The following is a 25719-nucleotide window of genomic DNA, read 5'->3' on the forward strand; positions in this document are numbered from 1 at the left end:
TGACTTCCATGTGAGGTGCTTCAGTCCTGCGTGCTCTGGAATTGGGAACTGTGTCAGGTGTAGGGTACAGGGAATGGATGTTAGACTTTGATTCCAGTAGAGAGTGAGTTGATTACTTCCCATGAAGAATATGGTTTCTTTGATCAAATAATGCTGGGGCAGTGATGGTGCTGATGGTTTCTTTGAAAGTGGCCTGTCACCCCTTGCTGGTCTCCTTCCTTTGAAAAGTGTAGTAAGAATGTTTCTGAGGTTCTCAGTGCTCTGTGCTGCTTCCTTTCAACAGTACCTTGAATGGGCTGTGTACCGAATTATGCCATCTTGTTTTCTGAAACAAGAGTGCAGTGTTGTACCTCATTATGAAAGAGACTGGGAAGTAAAATGTTTGGTTTTCAGGAAACCTGAGAGCTGGATTCTCTTCCAGTCTCATAGAGTAACAGCAGTGAACACCACAAAGCAGAGTAGGGGTAAACATTCCAAGTGCATGATTGGTGAATGCTGCTCATTGAGGTAGCTAGTGATGGGCTTTCACATAGTCTTGACACCTTAGCCTTCTGTTCTATTTGAGACTTTTGGGAGAGCATGGGTAGCCCAGTGCTTGCAGTGGGAGCACGAGGATCTGATTTTTTTTTGGTTTTTCGAGACAGGGTTTCTCTGTGTAGCTTTGGTGCCTATCCTGGCACTCGCTCTGGAGACCAGGCTGGCCTCTAACTCACAGAGATCCGCCTGCCTCTGCCTCCCGAGTGCTGGGATTAAAGGCGTGTGCCACCAATGCCCGGCTGAGGATCTGACCCTTTTGATCCCACACACCTGTGTAAAAGCCAGGCACCTGGTGATTATTTGTAATCTGAACTGGGGGTAGGTTGGGTTGTGTGGATGTGGTAGTGTAGGGAGAGATGGGCAAATCTTGAGGTATTGGTGGCCAGCCAGTTACTATGATCCTGCAGATTATGCTAAATGTTTTGAGACCTCTGTCCCTTCATTTCAGGGCTCCAGTGACAAACCAAAATACAATTCCACCAAAGTCCAACTTAGGGGAAAGGTGTCAGTTTATTGGGCTCACTTACAGAACATAAGGGTCACTTATAGGAGAGTGAGTGACTGCAAAGCAGCCACACCACTAGGAATTCTCTTCCCAGCATGGATGGCAGCTTCCTATAGCTACATAGACTCCATTGGAGTCCCCTCTTCTGTTAATTTTCCACTCTAGACCTCCTGAGGCCATGAGGCCATGTGCAATTAGATCAGGATTCCACACACACGGCAGGAAGTGTAGGGGGAGCAGCTGGAATTCCAGGTAAGTATTCACTGACTCTCGTTGCCTGCTCCTCCTCTGAGGGAAAGCCATCACTCAGCAGGATCTGCTTTGGGGTTGTTTTAAACGTAGTCACAGCTGTCCTGGTGAGAATGGTGGCTGTTATGCTCAGAAGACAGTGCTCTGCAAGGCTGCCCCTGCTTCAAAAAATGAATGTGCTGGAGACGGACATCCAATTGTTGACCTGTGACCTCTACACTTGCACACACCAGCATACACATAAACATACATGTGTGTACGCACACAGAAAACTTTTAAAAGATCAATTTTTATTTTACCAGCTTACATAATGAAATTTACTTCTGGAAAAGAATGTATGAAAATGGGAGAGTGCTTAGATGTCATAGAAGAATTTCCATTTAGAAAATGTCATGTGTTTAGTTTATCAGGATATGTATAATTTTAAACATGTATGTCTAAGGATAGTTTTAGCTGTGTAGTTGCAGATTGCCAGTTAAGCAAAACACCCCTTTTACTAATGTGATTTAACCAGGTCGGGTGTTTGCACCTTTAGTGCCTGCGTGTATGCTGGCTCCTTATTTTGTCAGCATATTAGAGAACTTAGAGAGAGTATGTTTTTGTATGTTTGTACTTTACATGTAGGTATATGTTTAACAAGGCATCAGTAGACTTTGCTCTTTGCCAATAAATATAGACCCATGAGAATGTGAATAATTTTAAAGAATTCCTTTACATTATTTGACAATACCTTTAGATAGCTACAGTTACTATGGTTTTCTACTAGTTTTAAAGCTACTTCTTGTCTTCCAGTAATGTAACAATACAGACTGATGTGTTTATATTTGTACAGTTGTTTGGTTCATTCTTTAGAAAAGCTTCTAGGTATAATTGCCAGGTTGAGTATAGACTGCTTGACTTTTAAAACCATCCTCTTAGATCTCAAGAGAGACCAAACCAACCACAGAAAGAATTGAAAAGGCTCTCTGGAGCAGTAGTCTGATGTCATTCTTGTTCCTGTGCTTTCTTTTGTTTTAACCCTGCATGGTTGTGTAATGGTATTCTTTTTCCCTTTTGTAGTAAGCTGTGCTAGAACAAAATGCAATGAAAGAAACACTGGATGAATGAAAAGCCCTGCTTTGCAGCCCCTCAGCATGGCAGGCCTGCAGCTCATGACCCCTGCTTCCTCACCAATGGGTCCTTTCTTTGGACTGCCATGGCAACAAGAAGCAATTCATGATAACATTTATACGCCAAGAAAATACCAGGTACTAATGAAACCACTAATACTGGAGCATTTTTCACTAAAATAGAATAAATTACTATAGAATTGACACAACTTATAAAACTCATTTACTCTTTCAAGCCTCCCTCTTCTGATTAATTTTCTTATTTAAAACATTTTTTTTTTTGTTTTCTTTTCTGTTCTAACATCTGCTGGGTAATTGACTTGTGTTGGTTCTGTTTGTGAGTTCCTTATCCCCTCCCAAGTTCACTGTTCCTTTATATCCATTTGGCTGTATCAGTCCTAGTGAGCTGGGTAGGGATGGAGATTGGTTTGAAAGTATTCAGCCCTGAGCTGGTAGAAACATACCTAGTGGAGATTCAGTTATATGTAACTAACATGTGCAGAAATAATTCTTAAATAAATTTGTTAGTGCCATTTTAATATATGCTTACAGCAGCACAGCTGTGTATAACAGCCATTTCACTCCCCTGTTATTCTTGAGTAAATGTGAAGACAGTGGTTTTCTTTTTGTAAAGTTGTCTGCAGATTTAGATTTGAGAAAACAGGGAAATTTCTATGTTTAAAACAAAAGTCAATTCTTATATGTGGTGCTTCATTAAGAAGTGTGTGGTCTTTTCCCATATTTCAGGTTGAGCTGCTGGAAGCGGCTCTGGACCATAACACCATTGTCTGCTTGAACACCGGCTCAGGGAAGACGTTCATCGCGGTCCTGCTCACCAAAGAGCTGGCCCATCAGATCAGGGGCGACCTCAACCCACGTGCAAAAAGGACCGTGTTCCTCGTCAACTCTGGTAATCAAATATCATTTACCAGATGTGAGGAGAAAATTGGATGAGACTTTGTATTTATCTCTGTGGGTATTAAGTTAAATTATTGGAAGTAAAGAGTTTGGCAAACAATGAGCTTACTGAAGCCCTGCTAGCCAAAACACTATTTTATTCTCTGTAGCATCTTTCTCAATAGTTCAGACTCTGCATTTCTCCTAATGGGGTTTGCTCTGGGGAGATGGCTAGATTGTTAAAATTACTTTGATTCTTGGTTCACTCCATACAGCAGGTTGAAGGCTGACTAGAGATAGGAACCTACTTGATGGGCGATTTTAGCTGGAGCAGTTTTAGAAACTTATATGGGTCTTTAAAGCTACTGAGGAGACTTAGTGTCTGATGTCTTAAACCAATGTCTGTATGCTTGGAATTGTCGACATGAAAGTATAACCTGGGAATCCAGAATGACCTCCCCTTCTGTTTTTTTTAAGACAGTCTTAGCATAATTGTGTGATTTGAACATGACTTCTTGGTGGATTGACCTGATTTCAGTGAGGAGAGCAGAAGGGACAGGTGTCGAGTAGGTGTCCTTCTGGTTTGAAAAGGACTTAGATCTTTAGGATGGAGGAAGTCAACTGTGAAGGAGATATGAGGTTGTCTGGAGGAAGTGATGGAAGAGGAAGTGGCAGGCCTCATCCATGATTTTAGAGGGTGATCTTGGAACTATGATTTTTAAATTAGCCATTTAAAAAATTGGTGGCTAGGTATAACTGATAATTTTTGTAACTGTTCAGAAAGCTAACTGGGTACATTGTTCCTATTTGCATGTTTTCTTCGTGGCCAGCAAACCAGGTTGCTCAACAAGTTTCAGCTGTCAGAACTCACTCAGACCTCAAGGTTGGGGAGTACTCAAACCTAGAAGTAAATGCATCTTGGACAAAAGAGAGATGGAGCCAAGAGTTTACTAAGCACCAGGTGAGACCTGCAGGGACATTTCACTGTACAGACACTACAAGCCCGTTAGCCTTAGCTATGGAGGAAGCTAGAAAGGGACATTCTCCCAGTCCTTTCCATTCTCTCCCTGTAAGGTTCATCTGAAACCAGTATGAACAATACATTACTAATGTGTTTGCCTCCAGAGGGTAGAAAAGAGAGCAGCTGCCGTTATTTACTTGCTTGAAAAACACAAATACCTGTGACTTATTGAACTTGAAGAGAATGTATTTTGAAACTGGGAAAGTTCCTTGTTTGAGGTCCCTGGTCTTTGAGGGAGGCTCCCTCTGCCTTCATGTTTTCAGTAGATAGCATGTGCTAAGGGCTTCTTGTGTGTGGTACTGGGAGATACACAATGGTTGAGGGCTGCTTTGTAACTAACATCCAACAGCCTGCTAACCACTAGTAGTTCTCGAATATTAGAATGAACCTACTTAAATAAAGCCTTCCAGAACAATAGGCTGTATAAAGAGTATTTAATTTTTCAGAAAACCCTGTCAGCTCTGTAAATTCTTCTATGTTTTGACTAAGTTGACAGGTCTCATATTTCAATGGCTGGGGAAACCTGAAGTAGATTTAGTAACTTACCATAAGGACGTGGTCTCCCTTTCTAAGGCGTTTTTCTCATAATCTTTTCCCATACTATCACTGGTCATTGTTTACATCTTGGTTCCTATGTTTTACATATGTAAATTTCTTTGCTTTAATTTTGACCCGTGAATTTCATAATCTTCACTTCCATATACTGACACTCTGGTCTTTGGTAGAGATATAGCCAGGCAGGTTAATGGCATTTGTGTACTGATATCAGTTTTATTTTAGGTTCTCATTATGACTTGCTATGTCGCCTTGAATGTTTTGAAAAATGGTTACTTATCACTGTCAGACATTAACCTTTTGGTGTTTGATGAGTGTCATCTTGCAATTCTAGACCACCCTTACCGAGAAATTATGAAGGTAGGTTTTTAGACTTTATCAACTTCAGTAATTGATGGTCAAATTATTAAGTTATTGAGTAAATACAGTTTTAACATTTCAAAATGTTAATTTTATGTGGATAGGAGTTTGCCTGCATATGTGTCTATGTACCACATTTGTGCCTGGTATTCTCAGAGGCCAGAAAAGGGTCCTTCTGAAACTGGAGTTACAGGTGGTTGTAAGCTGAAGTTTGAGTTCTGGGAATTAAACATGGGTCTTCTGGAAGAGCAACCAGTGTTCTTAATTACTTAGCCATGTCTTTGGCTCTTATATGCTGTGTTTACAAAAAAAAAGAAAAGAAAAGGTCCAAAGGGCAGTGATGTTAGTTACCAGAATTGGGAATTTGACTCCAGTATACAGATGAATGAATCTTAAAACTAGTGTTCATTTAATCTATAATGTTTTTAACATCATATTATCAATTGATATATCTTTAGAGTATCCAAATGTGCTTTTTGAAAAGTAGATCTTTAAACAAACAAAAAAAATGTAGTAATTTATAGTATTATGCTGCTGTTTCCACAGAAGTGGATTTTAGTAACTGCCAGTATTTGGATATGGCATTGTTCCTTGCTGTGTTTTTTGTTTTTTGGGTTTTTTGTTTTGTTTTGTTTTGTTTTGTTTTTGTTTTTGTTTTGTTTTTTCTTTGTTGTGGTCTTGCATGAGGAAGTCCTTACTGTCTGTATCTTTTATTATGTTAGCTCTGTGAAAGTTGTCCATCATGCCCTCGAATTTTGGGACTAACTGCTTCCATTTTAAATGGGAAATGTGATCCAGAGGAATTGGAAGAAAAGATTCAGAAACTGGAGAAGATTCTTAAGAGTAATGCTGAGACTGCCACTGACCTGGTGGTCTTAGACAGGTATGTGCTTCTCATGGCTTGGCTCTAAAAAGCCTGGGTTGACCAGTGAGAGGAGTCTTTGTAGCATCTTGTGTTTGGTACCTGTTTCAGTGAACAAATGGCTGCTAAAAGGAATGAACAAGACTGAACAAGTCTTTTTTTTTTTTTCTTTCTTTTTTTTTTCTTGTACAGTTAGTTACCTGCAAGAGCAAGCATCTACCCTTTTTTCTGCAGAGAGCCTCAGATGGGGCATTGCATGGTGGGTGTGCTGGCTGCTTTTATGTCAACTTGACACTAACTATAGTTATCTGAGAGAAGGGAACCTTAATGGAGAAAATGGCTCCATAAAGAAGATTGGGCTGTAAACAGACAAGCCTGTAAAGCATTTTCTTAGTGATGTGGGCGGTCCCAACCCATTGTGGGAGGTGCCCTTCCTGGGCACTGGTGGTCCTGGCTTATATAAGAAAGCAGGTTGAATGAGCTGGAGGGGCAAGCCAGTGAGCAGCACTCTCCATGCATGACCTCTACAAAAGCTCCTGGCTCCAGGTTCCTGTTTGAATTACTGTCCTCACTTCCTTCAGTGATGAATTATGATACAGAAGTGTAAGCAAAATACACCCTTTCCCCCCAAGTTGCCTTTGGTCACAGTGTTTCTTTGAAGCAGTTGCCACCCAAACTAAGTCAGCCAGCCCTTCCTGTTCCTGTGTTGCTAGCCTGGGGACTGTTACCAGGACATTTACCTTCAGTATAAAGAACACACCATCAGTGTGTGCTTTGTTATTCTGACCGAGACATCTCTCAGGGTACACTGAAGGGTTCTAAGAGTTCAGCAGTATACTTTAAAATACTTAAGAACACTCTATTTTGAAGATTGGTTGCAGGTTTCTGAGAAAGATACTGATTGTGTCTGTAAATGTCTTGGTTGAGGAGTTAATAGTTTTCAGCTTCTGTAATCTAATTGACATGGAAGCAGACACATGTGTACAGCCTGACCAATATGCTTACATTTATAGAAAGGAGATGTGGCAGTTAGTGAAAACTGCCATTTTGGCAGAGTCTAGAATTACCTACCAGATAAGTCTCTGGCAGGTTATCTTAATTGAGTAATCAAGGTGGGTTGACTCAGCCTAAAAGCAGGTGGCACCATTCCCTGGTTTGGGGTCCTGGACTGAATAAAAAGGAGAAAGGGAGCTGAAAATAGGCATCTAACACTCTGTTTCTCGACTGTGGATGTGATATGAACAGTTGCTTCAGTTTCCTGCTGTTCTGACTTTCCTGCTATAATGAGCAGTATCCCTAAACTGTGAGCCACAGTACCCTTTCTCCACTGAAGTGCCTTTTGTCTGGGTGTTTTCTAACAGCAGAGGTAAGGACTCACACATATAGTACATATATAATAGGGAACCAGATTACTGTAAGCAGGAATAAACAGTGTGAGTATGGACATGTGTTTGTAAGTAAGTGTAACATTCAGGTCACACCAGTATAGTCTGATTTGGTGCCTTTGTTTCTTTTTCTGTTGCTGTGGTAAAGTATATAGCTGCTTTAAACTCCTGCTGCCTTGACTGAAATGCCAACCATTCTTTGAACTGTGAGCTCAAATTAATCCATTCTCCTTGTGAGCGTAATTTATCTCACAACAAGAAAAGAAACATAAGAAAGACATTTGAGTTAAGAAAAATGAAACCATGTACTAAGTGTCTTTATTGTATTTTACTCACTAAAATCATCCATGTGCTTTTAGGATATTGTGTAGTTTGGGTTGCCTTGATTTGCGAAAGACACTGCAGATCCAAGGAATGGCATCAGAAATGAATGAAAGTGGGTAGTTTACCTTATAAAATACATTAATATTGACAAAGTCAGTGAAATGGCTTAACAGATCAAGCCTACCTGAGTTAAATACATGGGTTCTGTCCCTTCCAAACTCCTGTCCCTCCTTCAGAATGGGTGACATGGCACTGTGACTTCACCCTCATAAAGGTGGAAGGAGAGACCTGACTTCACAAAGTTGCCCCCTACCCGTGCATTATAGAATTCACAGTCCTGCCCCCATCATACACACAACAACAAAGAAGTTAACACATACAAACTTTGAAATTGTGATTTGCAGATGTTAAAAGACTTTACATAGGGGTCTGGAGGGATGGATGAGCAGTAATAGAGTGCTTGCTGCTCTTCCAGAGGACCTAAGTTGGTTTGCACTACCCATATCATTACACAACCTTGGGCATCTGCACTCCTGTATATATCCATATATAAACACACACACATCTTACATAATTAAAAGTAACTAAAAATAAAAGTTTTCAGATCATATGTTAACCTGTACATTTAACAGTAAAACATTCCCCTGTGACTTCTTCTGATCAGTTCTGTTTTGAAAAATAATTGAGTATTTTGAACATTTTTGTTCTCCATTCTGCTTAATTGGGCTAAAGATAGCAGTCAATGTACAAACCAAAATCAATTCTGGGATTCCAGTGAAATCTACTCACAGAGTTCTTTGAACTTTAGCCTGACAGGATTGCTTGCACATAACTTGGTGCAAAGCCAAGGAAGGCATGCCGTGCATCTGCCCTTTTGCTTAAGTAGAGACATGAACTAGATAGAGGAGGTAAATGAATCAGAATGTCGTATTGAATTTTTAAAAGATGACGAAAGGGCATTTGGGGAAAGGCAAGGAACTTTATAGCTGAAAGAGCCTTCAAAAGAAGGTGGTTGGTTCTGTTTTGGTGGGATTAATTACCAGCAATTAATATTGCTGACACTCATTTCTTTTTCGGTCCTCCTTGCATTTGGATTAAGTCAGAGTTCCCAGCATACTTGAGATGTAATAAACATCTAACTGGCATTCTTTTCTTTCCTTTTTTCTTTAGGAAAACCTCTTGTAAATAAAATATTTATTTAAAAACAAAAAAGGCTGTTTATTCTCTGTAGGGAATTCAAAAATATGAAAAAATAATTAAAATAAGTATGTAAAATTCTACCACACTGCTAACACTATGGAATGTTTCCTTACTATCTCCTTTTCCTTGTTCTTTAAAAAGCAGTTATGCATTTTCACCAATATTGACAATTTGTTTCTGATTTTAAAGATACGCTTCCCAGCCATGTGAGATTGTGGTAGATTGTGGACCATTTACTGACAGAAGTGGGCTTTATGAAAGGCTGCTGATGGAATTAGAAGAAGCAATTAATTTTATCAATGACTGCAATGTATCTGTACATTCAAAGGAAAGGGATTCTACTCTGATTTCCAAACAAGTAAGTATGCGCAGCGTCTTCCCACTGCGCACTGTAATGGTGTGTGCTTCCGTTGAGGCTGTTTGCCATGCGTTTCAGTTGCAAATTATCTCATGAGCTCTGGACATTTTTCATTGAACTTGCGATAGCACACTAGGGTCAGGGTCAGGGTTAGGTTTTGCTTGACAGGCTGGCTCTTGGATTTGTATGTTATAACCCTTCCTGCAGGACTAAGGGTTCAGATCATGCCTGTTTAAGAAGTGAGTCCAAGTTGTTTTGTTTTGCTTTGCTTTGGGCCAGATGAGTTAGTTCTGGGGGGAACTTTGGTCTGAGTCCTCTGCTGTTCCCTAATGTTTGTAACAGGAATATTCTACACCTGCAGCAACAGCCACGACATTCTGCCTTTCAGCTCATTAGAAGTGAAGACCTATTCCTGGCCTGCTGAATCGGGTCTGAGAAGGGGGTCTGTAGGACTGACTGGAGTTTGAGAAGCCCTTCTCGTGATCCGGATGGCATTGAACTATGAAGCGACTTTTTAATATCAATATTCTGTTCAATGTAGCCCAGAGTTTCTCATGATGATTTTGTTTTGTTTTTTAAGCAGCAATGTCCAGGTTGGTTTTTGCTTTGCTTTTTGGTGACAGAGTCTCACTATGTATCTTTGCTTGGAGCATGAATTCAAGAGAAGGGACATTGCTTTGGTCTTTGCTGAAGAGCAGGCTGCTCTGAGCTACTGCACTCCATAGTCCTTTACAGAGCCAGGCAGGGCCAGATGATTCCGTTGTAGTTCCTGACAAATCCTGCATCTAAAGTTCAGTTTTTTAAGCTCTTGTACAGTTGCATATTTTAAGTGCTATTTATTGTCTGCTGGGATGAAAGGAGATGGTTCTAAGCATCAATCTGTGGAAGGGAAGTTGGGCAGACCAGTAGGCTGTCCCTCTAATGTTGGGGAATTAACCTCTGTGTTCCTGTTGGGGAAGCTAGTTTTGAAGGAGTACTTTAGGACTGCTGAAGGCCCAGTTCAGCTGTGAGGATTATCCAGCTTTTGGCTTTCTTCACTTTTCTCAGATCCTCTCAGACTGCCGTGCTGTGTTGGTTGTTCTGGGACCGTGGTGTGCGGATAAAGTAGCTGGGATGATGGTAAGAGAACTGCAGAAGTACATCAAACATGAGCAAGAGGAGCTGCACAGGAAATTCTTATTGTTTACAGACACTTTGCTGAGGAAAATACATGCACTGTGTGAAGAGCACTTCTCACCTGCCTCACTTGACCTGAAGTATGTAACTCCTAAAGTAATGAAACTGCTCGAGATCCTGCGCAAATACAAGCCCTATGAGCGACAGCAGTTTGAGAGTGTTGAGTGGTACAATAATAGGAATCAAGATAATTATGTGTCCTGGAGTGATTCTGAGGATGATGATGACGATGAAGAAATTGAAGAAAAAGAAAAGCCAGAGACAAATTTTCCTTCTCCATTTACCAATATCTTATGTGGAATTATTTTTGTGGAAAGAAGATACACAGCAGTTGTCCTAAACAGGTAACTGTCTGGGTCAGTGTCTGTTCCATGCAGAACAAAGCAGGTGTGTGGGGGGAAGCAGTGCTGTAAGGCCTTGAAGAGCCTACATACATGTCTGTTTCTGTCTTCTACAAGCTCTCGTCTGGAATTCATGTGTCATGCTAGAGGATGCCTACAGTCACTTTCAAGGCTCATTTTGACACAACTGACATTTTGTGTTAAAGGATGCTTATTCATCCTAATTAATCCAAGGTAGAGATTGAGAGCATGCAGAAAAATTGAGCCTGAGGTAAAGCATGTCTTGATTTGTGTGCTGGGTCGATTAGCATTTGACTGCATTTAGGCTCTCTGTTGGGCATTTCCCACACAGCTGTTTTCTTTACATGCTCCTAGGATACACTTGATCTTAGTATTAAGGGTGAAATTTTTGGGGGGTGAATTTTTTTTTTTAATTAAAAATTTGCTCCGTAAATGTGATACTGTGAAATGCTGTTCTGGTTTCTGGGCATACAGGTCCTGAAGTCCTAGAACCTTCAAAATGCTAAGTGTCATTTATATTCTAAAGAATTGGTTGGCTTTGGGATGAGGGTTGGTCTGGAATGATCTAGACAAGATTGGAAGGTAGCTCTTCCCCAGTGTTTGGGGAGGGAAGGGGCTGAAGGCTGAGTTGATGACCAGTGGCCACTGATTTAACCAGTCATGCCATATACGAACACTTTGATAAAACCAGAAAATGAGGGGAGAGAGCTTCCAGATCACTTAAGTTCCTGCATGGTGTAGACCTAGAAAAGGTGGAAGTCATGTGCCCTTCCTCACGTGTCTTGCCTTGTGCTTCCATTCATCTGTATCTTTTTTATTAACCTGTGTAACAAACCAGTAAAACGGTGTCCTGGGCCTCTTGGCCCCTCTGAAGAAGAACCTACTGGGACTTATGACTGGCACCTGAAAACTAGGAGCATTTCTTGGAGACTGAACCTTTCAGGCTTTGGGATCTGATCATATCTCCAGGTTGATGGTGCCAGAATCAAATGAAGTTACCGGACACGAGCAGCGGCGAGTCTGCTTCTGTGGAACTGATTGTATGCTGGGGAAAACCCTGCGCATGCCTTCTGAGGCCACAGAAGCCTTCTGTATTGACTTCTGTGTTTGAGAACACAGGAGGAAGAACCATTGTTCAGTCTGCAGAGCTGAGTTGGTGAGAATGTTATAAAATTCTGAGAATATTAGTGAAGATAATGGTTAGTCCCTGTTTATATTATTTTAATAAATACTGCTTTTGTTTTTCCTCCCTGAATATAGACCTGGACACGGAGCTGTGCTTTACCTATGTGTCAGGTGGTCATTTAACATATGACAATTTTGTTTTTTTGGTAAATGTTCTATAATTTTCTTCCTAAAGAGGGTCCTTATTTTTTTGTACTTAAAGCTGCACTTTTCTGGGAGATCCATTAATTGGCTAAAGTTCCATCCCCGAGAATCTTTTCTGAAAGTAGTCCTCTCTGAGGAGAAATTAAGCTTTGTTTCCTGAGGTAATTGGAATTTTTTTTTTTTCTCTTGACTGCTTCTTGAATGTTTCGGAGTTTTAGATTTTTTGAGTAATGGGAAATTGGATTGGATAGCAGTCATCTGGCAGTTTTCAGTTGGGTGATTTTGCTGGTCACTGAGCCTGAGCCTCCTGATGGCTATAAAGTGAAATAACTTGAGGCACAGAATTATATTTAACAGGACGTTCAGGATGGAAGGGACCTCACTGAGCATCTAATCTAGCCACTTAGTTCTAAAAAAAAAAAAAAAAAAAAAAGTGCCGCAGGAGGAAAAGTGATTTACTCAAAGTTAAATTGCTAGTCAGTGGCATAGACAGTTCTAGAATCCTAATACTTAGCTCCCAGTTTCCATTTCTTTCTACAATCATAATGCTCCTGGGTGTCCCCAAGCAGCAGGACAGAGTGCTCTTGGCAGGAAGCAAGCCAGGGAACCAAGAAACATGTATATGATGGGGAGACAGTATTTCTTGTGGGGGAGGGCATTTCAGGAGCAAAAAAGCCAAACACTGGCACAGTTCAGTGTCATACTGTAGAGACTCCTTATGCAGTCACACACAGGGCAGGGATGAACATTTTCTTTTCTAGGCCTTGGAGAGAATGGGAGTTTATCTTCTTTCTGCCCCCTTTATGAGAGTTTATAAAGAACTAATGTGTTTTATGCAGAGATGTATCAGTTTTCTTGCAGAATTATTAGCCAGAAAAAGCTTATCTAAAATCAGTCACTTCCTGTCGACTTAAGGATCAGATTAATTGTGATTAGCTTTCATAAAATGTGGCTGGAGTTAGTGTCCTAGGATGAATGAAGAGCAGTCTGAGGGTTGACTTTGTGGCATCTAATTAATGGTACAGTAGATGTTTTGTTCTAATAAGCTAAGTTAGAAAAACTTGTACAATGTGGAGTCTTTCCTCCCCTCTGTTTATAGGAGGAAAAGCCTCCTGTACAGCAGAGTAGAAGCTCTTAACACACAGGCTGCTTCATCCCCTGACCAGCCAGTCACACTGCTGCTGTGTGTGCTGCAAGCACAGCTCATTCTCACACTTGTGGTTTCCCTCTTGTGTACCCTCACAGTGTTCACAGCACTCACTCCATGTGGGGATGGTAGATGTTTGCACCCTGTCCTAGACACAGGTGTCAGAAGGTAGTGCCCAGGTGCTAAGTGCAATGTTTTTCTAACTCTGCTGTACCAGAGTTGTGTGGTACCTCCACTGGACAGACCTGAGTTTACGTCCTCTCTATCTCCAATTTTTTCCTCCCTAGTACTTCTTATTCTAAACTAATTTTACATTTACAGATCAGTTGGATAGAGTCCTGTGTTCTCTCATCAGTTTCCCCACGATTAAGGCCTGTGTCTTAACCAGGGAATCAACATTAGTGCAGTACTAGGCACCGAACCCTGGATTTCTGCTTTGCCACTTTTCCATTCCTGTCTTCCAAATGGTTTCACTTTGAGATGTAGTTAAGACTTGCCTCACACTAGTGCTCCTTCTGTCGTAGCCATTTGTTGGGGTTACATACTTTCCTCTTTTGCTTTGTTTTGGTGGGGAAACAGGATCTCGTTCATTTAGTTCAGGCTGGTTTCAAGCTCACTATGTGGCTGAGGATTACCTTACTCTTCCTCCTAACTGGTTTGATGTAGGTGTGTGCCACTATCTCAGCTTTCCTGTCCTCCCAAGGATCGTATAGCATTTTTGTTCTCTAATCAGTCTTCTCTGGTCTTTCCTTGTTTTTGATGGTCTTGAGGGCTAGGAATATTGGTCAGGCATTTCATATGCTGCTGCTCCATTTGGGCTGGCTGATGGTGGTCTTGGGGTTAAGCTAGGGTCAGGGATTTCAAAAAATCCCTGTAGAGGTAGCACTCCTTTCTGGTCATATCAGATTAGGGACTGGCAAACAAAAGTACATGTATGGACACTCTAAGAAGCTACGTGACAAGAATTTTGTGCTTGCTGAATGTAATATGATTAAATTTTAGTGCTTTTAGGTCACATTTTCCTAGTAGTTTATTTTTATGGCATTTTACAAGAATACAGGTCTTTGGTAAGTTGGGGAGGTTTTTCACAAACCCGCCTTTTTACTCTCATGTGGATCTAGGGAGAACCGTGAAGCTCAGTACACAGCTATCAATTCCCTTTCAATATCCACAGGAACAGGGCCTTCTCACCTGTCCCATTACCTGCCAAGAACTCTTAAAGAAGTTTGTGCTAATCTCTTAGCAACTTGCTGAGGACAGGAGACACTTTTTTATTTTCCTTGAAGCCTGTGGCTTAGGCTCGGGACATGGTTAGGCATTCTCTACATTAGTTTAGTTGAGCAATCATTTTCTGCTTAATGTTAACAGCACACACATGTAACATTTCATTATTGTTTACAAGGAATTTTTATTAATATGCATGTTTCTTCAGCTCTGCAATTCCATGTCAGCATCTTTAAAGAGAAATAAATTCCTGTTAGCATTTCTATTTCTCAGCTAATTGAAGCCTGCCAGCTTGATAATTTGGGCAAAGCATATTCTTAATTAGGAGTAACTTGAAGTGTGTTTTAAGACCTCTTATTACATTCAAATTGATGCTTATTTATGTAAACTAAAACTAAGAGGACATGTTATTTCTAAGGTAATTTACTTCAGATTTGGGGCTTTGGGGCTTGCTGTTTGTTTTCCTGTGATTCTGTTCCTTGTTGCTGACATTGTGTATTCATTACATTAATGACACAGACCTCTGATTCTGTCTTTAAAGTCATGGAACCCCAGAACACTCTGGCTAGCCTGGCCAGGAAAGGTTCTGCTGACCGGGGGGCACAAGATACTCTACATGGCAACTCCATTTTGCCAGCTCTTTGATATTAGCCTGTTTCATGTATATATTTAAAAAGAACTTGAAAATGCAACTTTCCATTAGGAATTTATACTATATAGCATGATTTCAGAGGGACCATGTGGAGTCACTTAGGTCAGGTGTGGAACCGTTTATCCTGTGCTGAGTCTTTGAATGTGGGTATTTCCAAATAGCTGTAATGGCAGCACTGGCTGTTAACCTTCATTCTATGTAATGTGATCCGTCCTGTAGCTCTTTTCCATGTTTTAGTCAGAAGACCCCTTTGGGCTTCTGGCACTACAGGTTAATGCCAAGGAGCAGGTGGGAAAGAGGCCATAGCTTTGGGGCTCCTTCCTAACAATGTGGTGGGAAGTCTTTAGCATTGCTGTGGAAAAGCCCAGGACTCTGCAGAATGAGCTCTGTGACTCATGGCCTTGGGGGGCAAAAGAGGATTTGAATGGCAATGACGGCCCTTTTTCCCCAAGAGCTCTGCTTTTAGTCAGCTTGCTGTTGGTAAGATGAGCATAGGTGGGCCACTCTCATGCCTGTGGAGGAGCATGTGAGGTTAGACTCAGCACTCACTGCTCTTCAGAGAGGAGAGGCTTGAAGGTGTGACGAGCAGTCTGTCATCTCTACAAGTCTGGGCCTGTGCTTCTCTCACTAGCCTGGTCCCATCCGGGGACACCATTATGTTAAGTCAACATCACTAAATTGGAGGTTGGAAGTAAAGTGACCCTTTCACTTGTCAAGTGTAAGGCAGCCTTGTATTTGTCATTGCAAATACCCAGCCTACAGATAGATGAGTGTGGTGAGACATGGCGCTGGTTTTCTTGAAACTTGGTAGGAAGAAATTACCAAGCTTTAACTGTCAACTTGACATAGCTTAGAGTCCTCTGAGAAGAGAGCCTCAATTAAGGAATTGTCCAGGTCAAGAGGTCTGGGGAATGGGAAGGATTGCCTTGATTGTTAATTGATGGAGGAAGGCCTGATGCACTGTGGGTAGTACTCCCTGCTGAGTATAAGTTGGCTTGTTGAGCCTTCCAGTAAGCATCGTCCTCTGTTGTTTCTGCTGTACCTCTTTGGTTGTGAAATATATTCCTTCATCAGAGGTAATCATGCTATATGGAATAGCAAGTTGGACTGCCCTTGAGTTCCTGCCTCAGCTTCCCTCAGTGATGAACCGTGACCTGGAATTGTAAGCTGAAATAGCCCCATTCCTCCCCAGCATTGCTTTTGGTCAGAGTGTTTTATTCATAGCAACAGAAGTGAAGCTAGAGCAATTGTTTGTTAGGGATGTTGACCCAAGCAATACAAGAACAAGTGTAAACTCTGGACATGTATTCCTATCTTAAAGGAGTCTCTAGACTAGATTTTAAGGGTCTGGAGAGATAGCTCAATGGTTAGGAATGCATACTACTTTTCCAGAGGACTGGTGTTTGCTTACTGTGTACGGTGGCTAACAACAGTCTGTGACACCAGTTCCAGGAATTCTTATGCCCTCTTCTGGCCTCTGTGGGCACTGTGCATATGTGGTGCACAGACAGACAAACAGGCACGGTGAGTGTGCACACTAAAAGTGGAAAAATGAAAAACAGGAAAATCTAAAAGTTAAAATGTGTTTTCCTTGGAAGTGTTTAACTCCATCTGTGTCTCACATCCTTAGATTGATAAAGGAAGCTGGCAAGCAAGATCCAGAGCTGGCTTATATCAGTAGCAACTTTATAACTGGACATGGCATTGGGAAGAACCAGCCTCGCAGCAAACAGATGGAAGCAGAGTTCAGAAAACAGGAGGAGGTAACAGTGACAACAGTAGTTCTGAGAAACCTGGACCTGTAGTTCCCCAGCAATTACTTCATTTTTTCTTTCTTTCTTTCTTTCTTTCTTTCTTTCTTTCTTTCTTTCTTTCTTTTTTTTTTTCTTCAGGTACTTAGGAAATTCCGAGCACACGAGACTAACCTGCTCATTGCAACAAGTGTTGTAGAAGAGGGTGTGGATATTCCCAAGTGCAACTTGGTGGTTCGTTTTGATTTGCCCACGGAGTATCGATCATATGTTCAGTCCAAAGGACGAGCCCGAGCCCCGATCTCTAATTATGTGATGTTAGCCGATACAGACAAGATACAAAGCTTTGAAGAAGACCTTAAAACCTACAAAGCTATAGAAAAGGTGTGATGAGAAAGTTCATTTGTCTTCCTTTTTATCTGTGTGCATGGAAAGAGAAAAAGGTTGTTCTATAGAGGGCAGTCTCAGTAGTGTGTACATATAAGGAAGTTGAGATGATTATAGAGACCTAGAATGCCCTGATAAAATAGCAGTGCAAAAGGTCCTGTGGATCATTTGAGAGGTGTGTATGAGGGAGGGCACTGTACATGTGGACAGTATAGTGGCCAGTGATTGAGTTGTGGCAAGAGAATGATGAGGCAGTAGTTTACCAACAAGAGACTGACAGTATCCTTTGTGTGTGCATGCATAGTGCCAGATAATCCTTGTGCAGTGTGTTTTCATAAGGCTGGAGCTGAGAGGATTCTGTGGAGAGCTTTGCTGCAGCAATGACTTTGGAATTTTTGAAGTATATGAGGAGAGATGGTTGTGTCATACAGTATATATCAAAATAATTTTTTTGTTGTTGTTGTTTAGAACAGGGTGTTGTTGTGTAGCCTGGGCTGGCCTAGAACCCATGGTCATTGTGCTTCAGCCTCCTGAATGTTGGGGTTATAGGCAAGTGCCACCATGCCTGGGTAGAGTTTTCTCTGTAAATACAGAGGCAGAAAGCTAACATGTAGGAAAGAAGATGCTTGTTCTCACCCTCCGTCTTGTTTGGGAATGCTCAGATCTTAAGAAACAAGTGTTCCAAGTCAGTGGATGGTGCTGAGGCTGACGTCGATGCCGTTGTAGACGATGATGATGTTTTCCCACCATATGTATTGAGGCCTGACGATGGGGGTCCACGGGTCACCATCAACACTGCCATTGGACATGTTAACAGGTGAGGGAGCAGATCATTTGTCAGTGTTGGAAGTTTATCATGTGGTAGCTTTACAACAGGACATTGGCAGACTGTACCCAGTGGCCAGTGCCACCACCACCAACAATGACCACAGTGAGACAGCTTGAACACAGTTTCACTTCAGAACATACTAGCCAAAAAAAATGTATAAGCTAGGCTTAATCTTGAGAAAAATCCCATGGAAACTCACATGGAGAGGTGGACTCCAAAGGATAGGCCCACAGTTTTCAAGAGTTGCAAAGCAAGGTTACTGAGACCAAGGAAAGATCAAAGATAGGGGACGTGGCAGCCTGGTGTAGCCTCTGTTCCTGGGCTACATGCTCTGACTACAAAGAATGTTTTTGTGAAACTTGAATGGTTTTTCTGGGTGAAGAGCAGATGAGAATTCCCTAGTACCCTGGCAACTATTTTAAAGTCTAAAATAGTTTTCAAATAAAAATATAAATTAAATCTTTAATTTGCTCCTTTGTTTTGCCCTTAAATGAGATTTATCCTGGTACATAAACTAGATCTGTAACTGTTTTTTCTTACTTCTTAGCAATGTTAACAGCTCAGGAAAAAGTTAGTCATACTGTAGTTCAAATTAATTTATGATAATTATACTTAATTGTTAATGGAAAATTCAATACTGCACAATGCAAAAATGTAAAGTGGAATACATTCTTTGCCTGTTTTTTAATTGTGAGTGTTTTCTGTGAGGTCCTGCTTCCTGTTAATGGAGAGTGAATGGTAATGGTGCTGGCAAATGGACTTACGGGCACGAGCTGTACTCTCAGCAGGCTCTGGGGTGTCCTTTGTAAGCCAAGCCAGGCATCTGCTTGCTTATGTGTCCTGTGCATGTGCGCTCATTCCTATGGCCCATCCTTTGCTTCTGCTGCCCCCATTTTTACTCTGGGTGGCTCTAGATTCATTCTAGATTTCTTTTTTTCTTTGTACTTCCTTCTTCCTGTGATGAGAAGTCTGACCCACTGTACTCAAGTGTACTCAGCCTGCCTGTCTGCTGGCCTTTCTTGTCTTCAGAGCACCCCAACTGCACAGGTCTTCTCCTGTGAGTTTGCTTGCTCTCCCAACACTTTTCTTCCTTGGATGAGTTTTCTCTGGACCTGCTTCCTGCTCTGCCACCATTTTGTGCTACCATTCATGCAGCTTCTGTTTCTTGGTTTAACTCTAGGCTGTCCTGCTGTCCTGATACCTTCCTCATACATGCCATGGCTGCTGGCAAATGTAAGATGATTAAGAAACCAAGACTGGTAATGCATTCTTGTTAATTCAGAGCACTACTCTGTAATGTTCAATATCACTAGGTACAGGCTAATCTTTTAAATGCAAGCTTCAGTTTTAACTAAAATAAGATTAAACAATGTAGATTCCTAATTACACACATCCATTTCCAGTGCCCAGTTTTGTCCTGTTGAAGGTTAAGGAGCAACAAAAAACATTCCTAATGCGAATGGCAGCCTAACAGATGTTGTGAATGTTGACAGTTTTCTATCAGTTTCTCGTTTGTAAATTCAACTTCAGAATTCTTTTCTTCACAGATACTGTGCTCGATTACCAAGTGATCCGTTTACTCATCTAGCTCCCAAATGTAGAACCCAAGAGTTGCCTGATGGTACATTTTATTCAACTCTTTATCTTCCGATTAACTCACCTCTGCGAGCCTCCATTGTTGTAAGTTAAGAAAAAGACATGCCTTGCATTGAAGTATGCCATTAGGGCTTGTCTAGTTATAGTCTGAAAAATCATTTGTAAGTCGCACAGTCAGCTCTATGTTCAGGTTTTTATGGACCACACTCTGCAAATTCTTAGAACTTGACCAGATGACCCCTGGAAGTTCCTTTTGGATTCTTATTATTAATTTGAATCTTTTTGAGACAACCGTTAGCTGTGGCTTTGCATGCATTGACACAGGATTCATTAAATGTAGTTAAGCTGCTCTGGCTGAGATTTGCCTTTTGTAAACTATCGATTGTCCTTTCCTTGGTTCCAATACTAATTTGCAGATGTTGCAAATGAATAATTTCAAGTCCACAGAAAAGCTGTTCCATATAATTATGTCATAGTTAGATTCTAATATGTCTTTACCTTTTTTGTTTTGTATTTGTTGACTAATGAAAATAATAAAATTTTTATTAAAATGCACATTTACTTAAAATTGTAACATCTTAGTTCTAAATTCATTTTTTACTGGTCATGGTTTTAAAAGGTGGGTATTTCAGGATTAAGATGTAGCTTGGTGGTGGAGCCATTGCCTCATATGTGTGAGACCCTAGAACCCCCCCTCCCCCCCCCACCACCAGAAATTTGGGGAAACAAATAAACAAAAAACCAACTAGAAGTTTTGAAAAATTGTTGGTATTTTCAAACTAAAATACTTGGTTCTGGCAAGTTGGACATCAACATTACCAGGGCAGAGGAGGTTCCAAGGCTGCTCAGTGACTTGATAAACTGTATCTAGAAGTGTTCTGTTGTTGCTTTCAGGGTCCACCAATGGGCTGTGTCCGGTTGGCTGAAAGAGTGGTAGCTCTCATTTGCTGTGAAAAACTGCACAAAATTGGTATGTAGCATGTTTGAAAACATATAGTAAATGAAAAAATGACAGTTATTCCACAAAAGCACATGGAGCTTGTCAGGGCGTGTGTGGCCTTGCTGCTTTTGCTATACTTTGGTTGGTTTAGTATTGAATTTTCTATAACTCAGAAACCCTGCAATGCTGGGCAGGACTCTTGACTTTTTACAGCTTCACTAAAAACAGCTGCCACTGTTTGCTTCTGTTATTGACCCTTTTTAGATACGTAAGACTGCTCTTATTAACTATTGGATCCCAAGCCATCCACATGGTTTGTTAGACTCTCAGGTTAGTCTATATTGGAGAAGAAAATAAGGCTTTAAAAAGCAAAAAAGCTTGTGTTTAAAAGGGATGTGTGGGGCTGGCCTGCTGATACTTTATTTTTGGATCTCAGAATTTGCAGGCTTGCCCATGCTGAATGTACGAGTGTCAAAGATAGATCCTCTGCAGTGTCACCTGCTGTCAATTTGCATTGTTTTTAAGATTTATTTATTTTACATGTATGCATGCTTTGCATTTGCCTTAGTGTATTTGCACTGTGTATACCTGGTGTCTGTGGAGGACAGAAGAAGGCATCAGATCCCCTGGAACTATAATTACATATGATTGTAAGCTACCATGTGGGTGCTAGGAACTGAACCTGGGTCTTCTGCTCTTAACTGCTGAGCCATCTCTTACATTTTTAAAGGCAAAGGGCCTTCAGTTGCTATCACTCTTTCACTTGCTTCTTCAGTATAGTGCTGTTTTAGGTTACTTACTGGGTTGCTGACATAAGCTCTTTTAAATGTCTTAGGTGAACTGGATGAACATTTGATGCCAGTTGGAAAAGAGACTGTTAAATATGAAGAAGAGCTTGACTTACATGATGAAGAGGAAACCAGTGTTCCAGGAAGACCAGGGTCCACAAAGCGAAGGCAGTGCTACCCCAAAGCAGTTAGTATCGGTTAGAACTGAATGAAAATTGGCTTTTCTGACTTTGTTTCCTGCTACATCAAATCCTAAATTACTCTGCTTGGATGTTTGCCCAGATCCTTGTCTCTGCCCAACTGTGGGTCTCAGCTCATTCCCCTGATGCATAGTGCCTCCAGAGCCTCCCTTTACTTGACTTTAACTGTTGCTGGGTTTGTTGCTTGTTTTTTGTCTTGTCCTTCAAAAGAATGCGTGAGTCATTTATTAAGTTCTACTCTGACATTCTTTGACTTATTCTTACTTAGTGGTATGGTTTTAGCCTATCAGCCCTTGTTGCTTAGACTGTAAGTCACATGGTGAAGTAGGTAGCTGGAAAGGCTGCCCTTCAGGTCATGGGAGGCGCATCAGAAGGTGGAGGAGGCTGGGCTGTGGTGATGATGCCCAGCAGAGTTCAAATATCAACATCTCATGCTTGACACAAGTGTTGATTTTAAAATACTAATATCTTTAGCTCCCAAACAAAAGCAAACTTTCATTGTGTTTTATCTTCACCTAAATATTTGGTTCTTTATTTTTTCAGTTTTTACTTTAAATATCTATACCTCAACAAAGCATTTTCAAGATTTAAAAATCATACTTTTTTTCAAATCCTGAATGTTACCCATTTGTGTGTGTGTGTGTGTGTAGCTTTTTTCCCCCTTCGTATTCACTTTTCCTCTTGGACAAATTTGTTGTAATAAATGCCACTTGGGATGCCTCTTGCCTCCTCCTGGACCAACCCATTTTGTCTTCTTTGATAATTAGAACTGTGTTTTAGCCAGTGCATAACAGGAATAACTGTGAACTACCAGTGCAGTGTGCCAGTGAATCTCAGAGCTGTAGCACCCTAATCTACGAGTCTGTTAAAATTCAAAGCTCAGAAAATCTGAGCTAATTTGATTGTGATTCACTCTCATAAAAATTATACTAGAGGCACAGAGCGGGCTCAGCAGGCCCGTTTGCCTTGAGTCCAACATCCAGGACCTAGAGTATTGGCTCTGACAGGCTGATTGCCACAAACGTGTGTGGCACCTGAGTTATCACCCACGTTCCTTTCTCTCAAATAAATAAAGATAATACATGTTAAAAAGTGACACTGACGCGTGAAAGATGGCCCATTGTAGTAACTGAGACAAAAACCCTTCCTCCCTCTCCATTCTCTGCTCCCTTTTCTCTTCCCTCCTTCCCCTCCTGCACACATCCCTCAACTCAGTCTTATGTTAAGTGACTCTATTTGTCCTGAAAAATAGAATTCTTCTTGTCCCATTGGTGCTAAGATGTGATTTGTATGGTGGGAAAAAAGTTCTTTTAATAAAATCGTTTTAGAAATCACATAGTATATCTGAATGTTATCTTTGAGTGATGGGGTTATACATAGTATTAAAAACTAGTCTACCTTTATTTTTCTGATACTCTGTAGTACGTAAATAGTTTAGAAAATCATGGAATTAAAGTGTTTTTCAATCAAAAGAAATAGATCAAATGATCTAATTTTTTAAAGACCATTTTACATACTTTTGATATTCCATGAAAGTATAATGAGCAGAGTATTATAACATAGGTAAACAGGCCAGTGTGAAGCCCAGACCAGACCAGTGTTGACTTCACTGCGAAATCAATTTAAAAAAAAAAAATCCTAACAGAAATAAATTTCTTGCCAGCATCTAGAACAAAGGTTATTTGTTCTTGAGCTTGATGCTTAATTTTTCTCTCCAACTCTAGATCCCAGAGTGCTTGAGGGAGAGTTACCCTAAACCCGATCAGCCTTGTTACCTGTATGTGATAGGGATGGTCTTAACTACCCCCCTCCCTGATGAGCTCAACTTCAGGCGACGGAAACTCTACCCTCCTGAGGACACCACAAGATGCTTTGGGATCCTGACAGCCAAACCCATACCTCAGGTAGCCCCTTCACCATGTCTGTCGAAAGTGCCACTTGGTACCCAGAGATTGAATAAACTAATGCAGTACAATGCCTCTGGACTAAAAGGTGCTTTTCTTTTTGCTCAGATTCCTCACTTTCCTGTGTACACACGCTCTGGAGAAGTCACCATATCCATTGAGCTGAAGAAGTCTGGCTTTACACTGTCTCAACAAATGCTTGAGCTGATTACAAGACTCCACCAGTATATATTCTCACACATTCTTCGGCTTGAGAAGCCCGCCCTAGAGTTTAAACCAACAGGCGCTGAGTCAGCATACTGTGTTCTACCTCTTAATGTCGGTAAGGGGGAGCCCATTTTATTGTCTGTGCCACTTTGCTGTAGCTGCACAGTGAGGCTTTTGCTGGAAACTTAGCTTACTATGTATCCTGTGAACACTCTTTACTGACAGACTCTTTACTGGAGACTCACATTAGTGTACCTTATAGAGCAATCTTCTCTGGGTTATATTTACCATGCTAAAGACTCTTTCTTCTTTAAGTTAATGACTCTAGCACTCTGGACATTGACTTTACATTCATGGAGGATATTGAGAAGTCTGAAGCTCGAATAGGCATTCCCAGCACTAAGTATTCAAAAGAAACACCGTTTGTTTTTAAGTTAGAAGATTACCAAGATGCAGTGATCATTCCCAGGTAGGTGTTTGAGTGCAAAGGAGAATGGCAGTATTTGCAAATGTTGTGCTTGTTCATGTGCCTGAGGGTGTGGGTGAAGCAGGGTGGAGTGCTCCAGATATGAACACATCTCTCCAGTTCACTTCATTCAGACAAAAACTCAAAAAACTCCCTCTGTAGGTGAAAATTTTTACTTTGTGAAAAGTATTATTTCTCATGTAAATAATATTGATAGACTTAAAGAAAAAATTACCCCTCTCAAACTCTTGAAATATATTTTTGGTATTTAAATTTTGTTAATGTTATCTACTTTTAGCCATTTGAATTCTTAATGATGGTGCATGTTTCTATATTAAACTAATTGTGCTTTGAGAATAGTTGATTTGCACGAAAAGGCAACTTGATTTTCTTTATTTTTAGATACCGAAACTTTGATCAGCCTCATCGATTTTATGTAGCTGATGTGTATACTGATCTTACCCCACTCAGTAAATTTCCTTCCCCCGAGTATGAAACTTTTGCAGAATATTATAAAACAAAGTATAACCTTGACCTGACCAATCTCAACCAGCCACTGCTGGATGTTGACCACACCTCTTCCAGGTAAGAGCTGCAGAAATGACACTTGGGTGTGGATGGGGAGGTGAGGTAGGGGAGCAGCTTACTTTCTAGGGTCAGGGTGCCTCTGCCTACCCATGGACTTTGAAATCAAGAGATCATTTGCACAAAGACTTGCCCGGGTAGTAGAGGGCTGTGCTGAATGAGCTCCTTGGGTGGCTTGTAGGCATACTAAAGCTGGAGTCCAGCCACTGTGAGGGTGTACTGTTGTTTGCCTGTTTGATAAAACTGCTCTGAAATTTTTATAGACTTAACCTTTTGACACCTCGGCATTTGAATCAGAAGGGGAAAGCACTTCCTCTAAGCAGTGCTGAAAAGAGGAAAGCCAAATGGGAGAGTCTGCAGAACAAACAGGTAATGAATGGCTACTAGCGTGACCTAATGGTTTTTTAATTGGCTCTTTTATTCTTGGGACTCTAATATACTTACATCATTTACCACTTCTTTCCGCCCTCCAAATACTCCCATGCACCTTCCTCAACTCTTTCAAATTCATGCCCTCTTTTTTCATTAATTGTTATATACATACATTCACACATACATAAATACAATCTGTTCAAACATGACCTAATAGTCTCAATAATATATTGATAACAATGACTTGTGAATTTCTGGGAGGTCACCATGGGTTTTGAATTTATTTTGAATCTCCTTGTTGGTAAGGATTGAGTTTTGCTGTTAACATTGGTCCGTTGATGCATCATGAAATCACCCTCATAAATCCAATTTAGGTTTTAAATTGGATTAGTTTTTGAAGTTAGATTTTAATAGCATTTATGATTTTCATCATTATCCCTTA

General features: G+C 40.8%; 1 protein-coding gene across 1 annotated transcript in view; it reads left to right on the plus strand.

Annotated features, from left to right (window-relative positions):
* Positions 1-2353: 2353 nt before the first annotated feature.
* Positions 2354-25719, plus strand: part of Dicer1 (dicer 1, ribonuclease III) — a 38095-nt gene continuing 14729 nt past the window's right edge. Inside the window, 18 exon segments of the mRNA NM_001244269.1 lie at positions 2354-2538; positions 3148-3310; positions 4128-4258; positions 5099-5233; positions 5956-6116; positions 9194-9362; positions 10410-10882; positions 16883-17015; positions 17145-17387; positions 18053-18207; positions 19767-19899; positions 20710-20785; positions 21591-21730; positions 23468-23647; positions 23756-23969; positions 24170-24323; positions 24723-24905; positions 25169-25274. Coding sequence (NP_001231198.1) covers positions 2395-2538; positions 3148-3310; positions 4128-4258; positions 5099-5233; positions 5956-6116; positions 9194-9362; positions 10410-10882; positions 16883-17015; positions 17145-17387; positions 18053-18207; positions 19767-19899; positions 20710-20785; positions 21591-21730; positions 23468-23647; positions 23756-23969; positions 24170-24323; positions 24723-24905; positions 25169-25274 — 3093 coding nt within the window. The 5' untranslated portion in view covers positions 2354-2394.

The sequence above is a fragment of the Cricetulus griseus genome, chromosome 5 (assembly GCF_003668045.3).
Source record: "Cricetulus griseus strain 17A/GY chromosome 5, alternate assembly CriGri-PICRH-1.0, whole genome shotgun sequence".
In the NCBI taxonomy this organism is placed as follows: domain Eukaryota; kingdom Metazoa; phylum Chordata; class Mammalia; order Rodentia; family Cricetidae; genus Cricetulus; species Cricetulus griseus.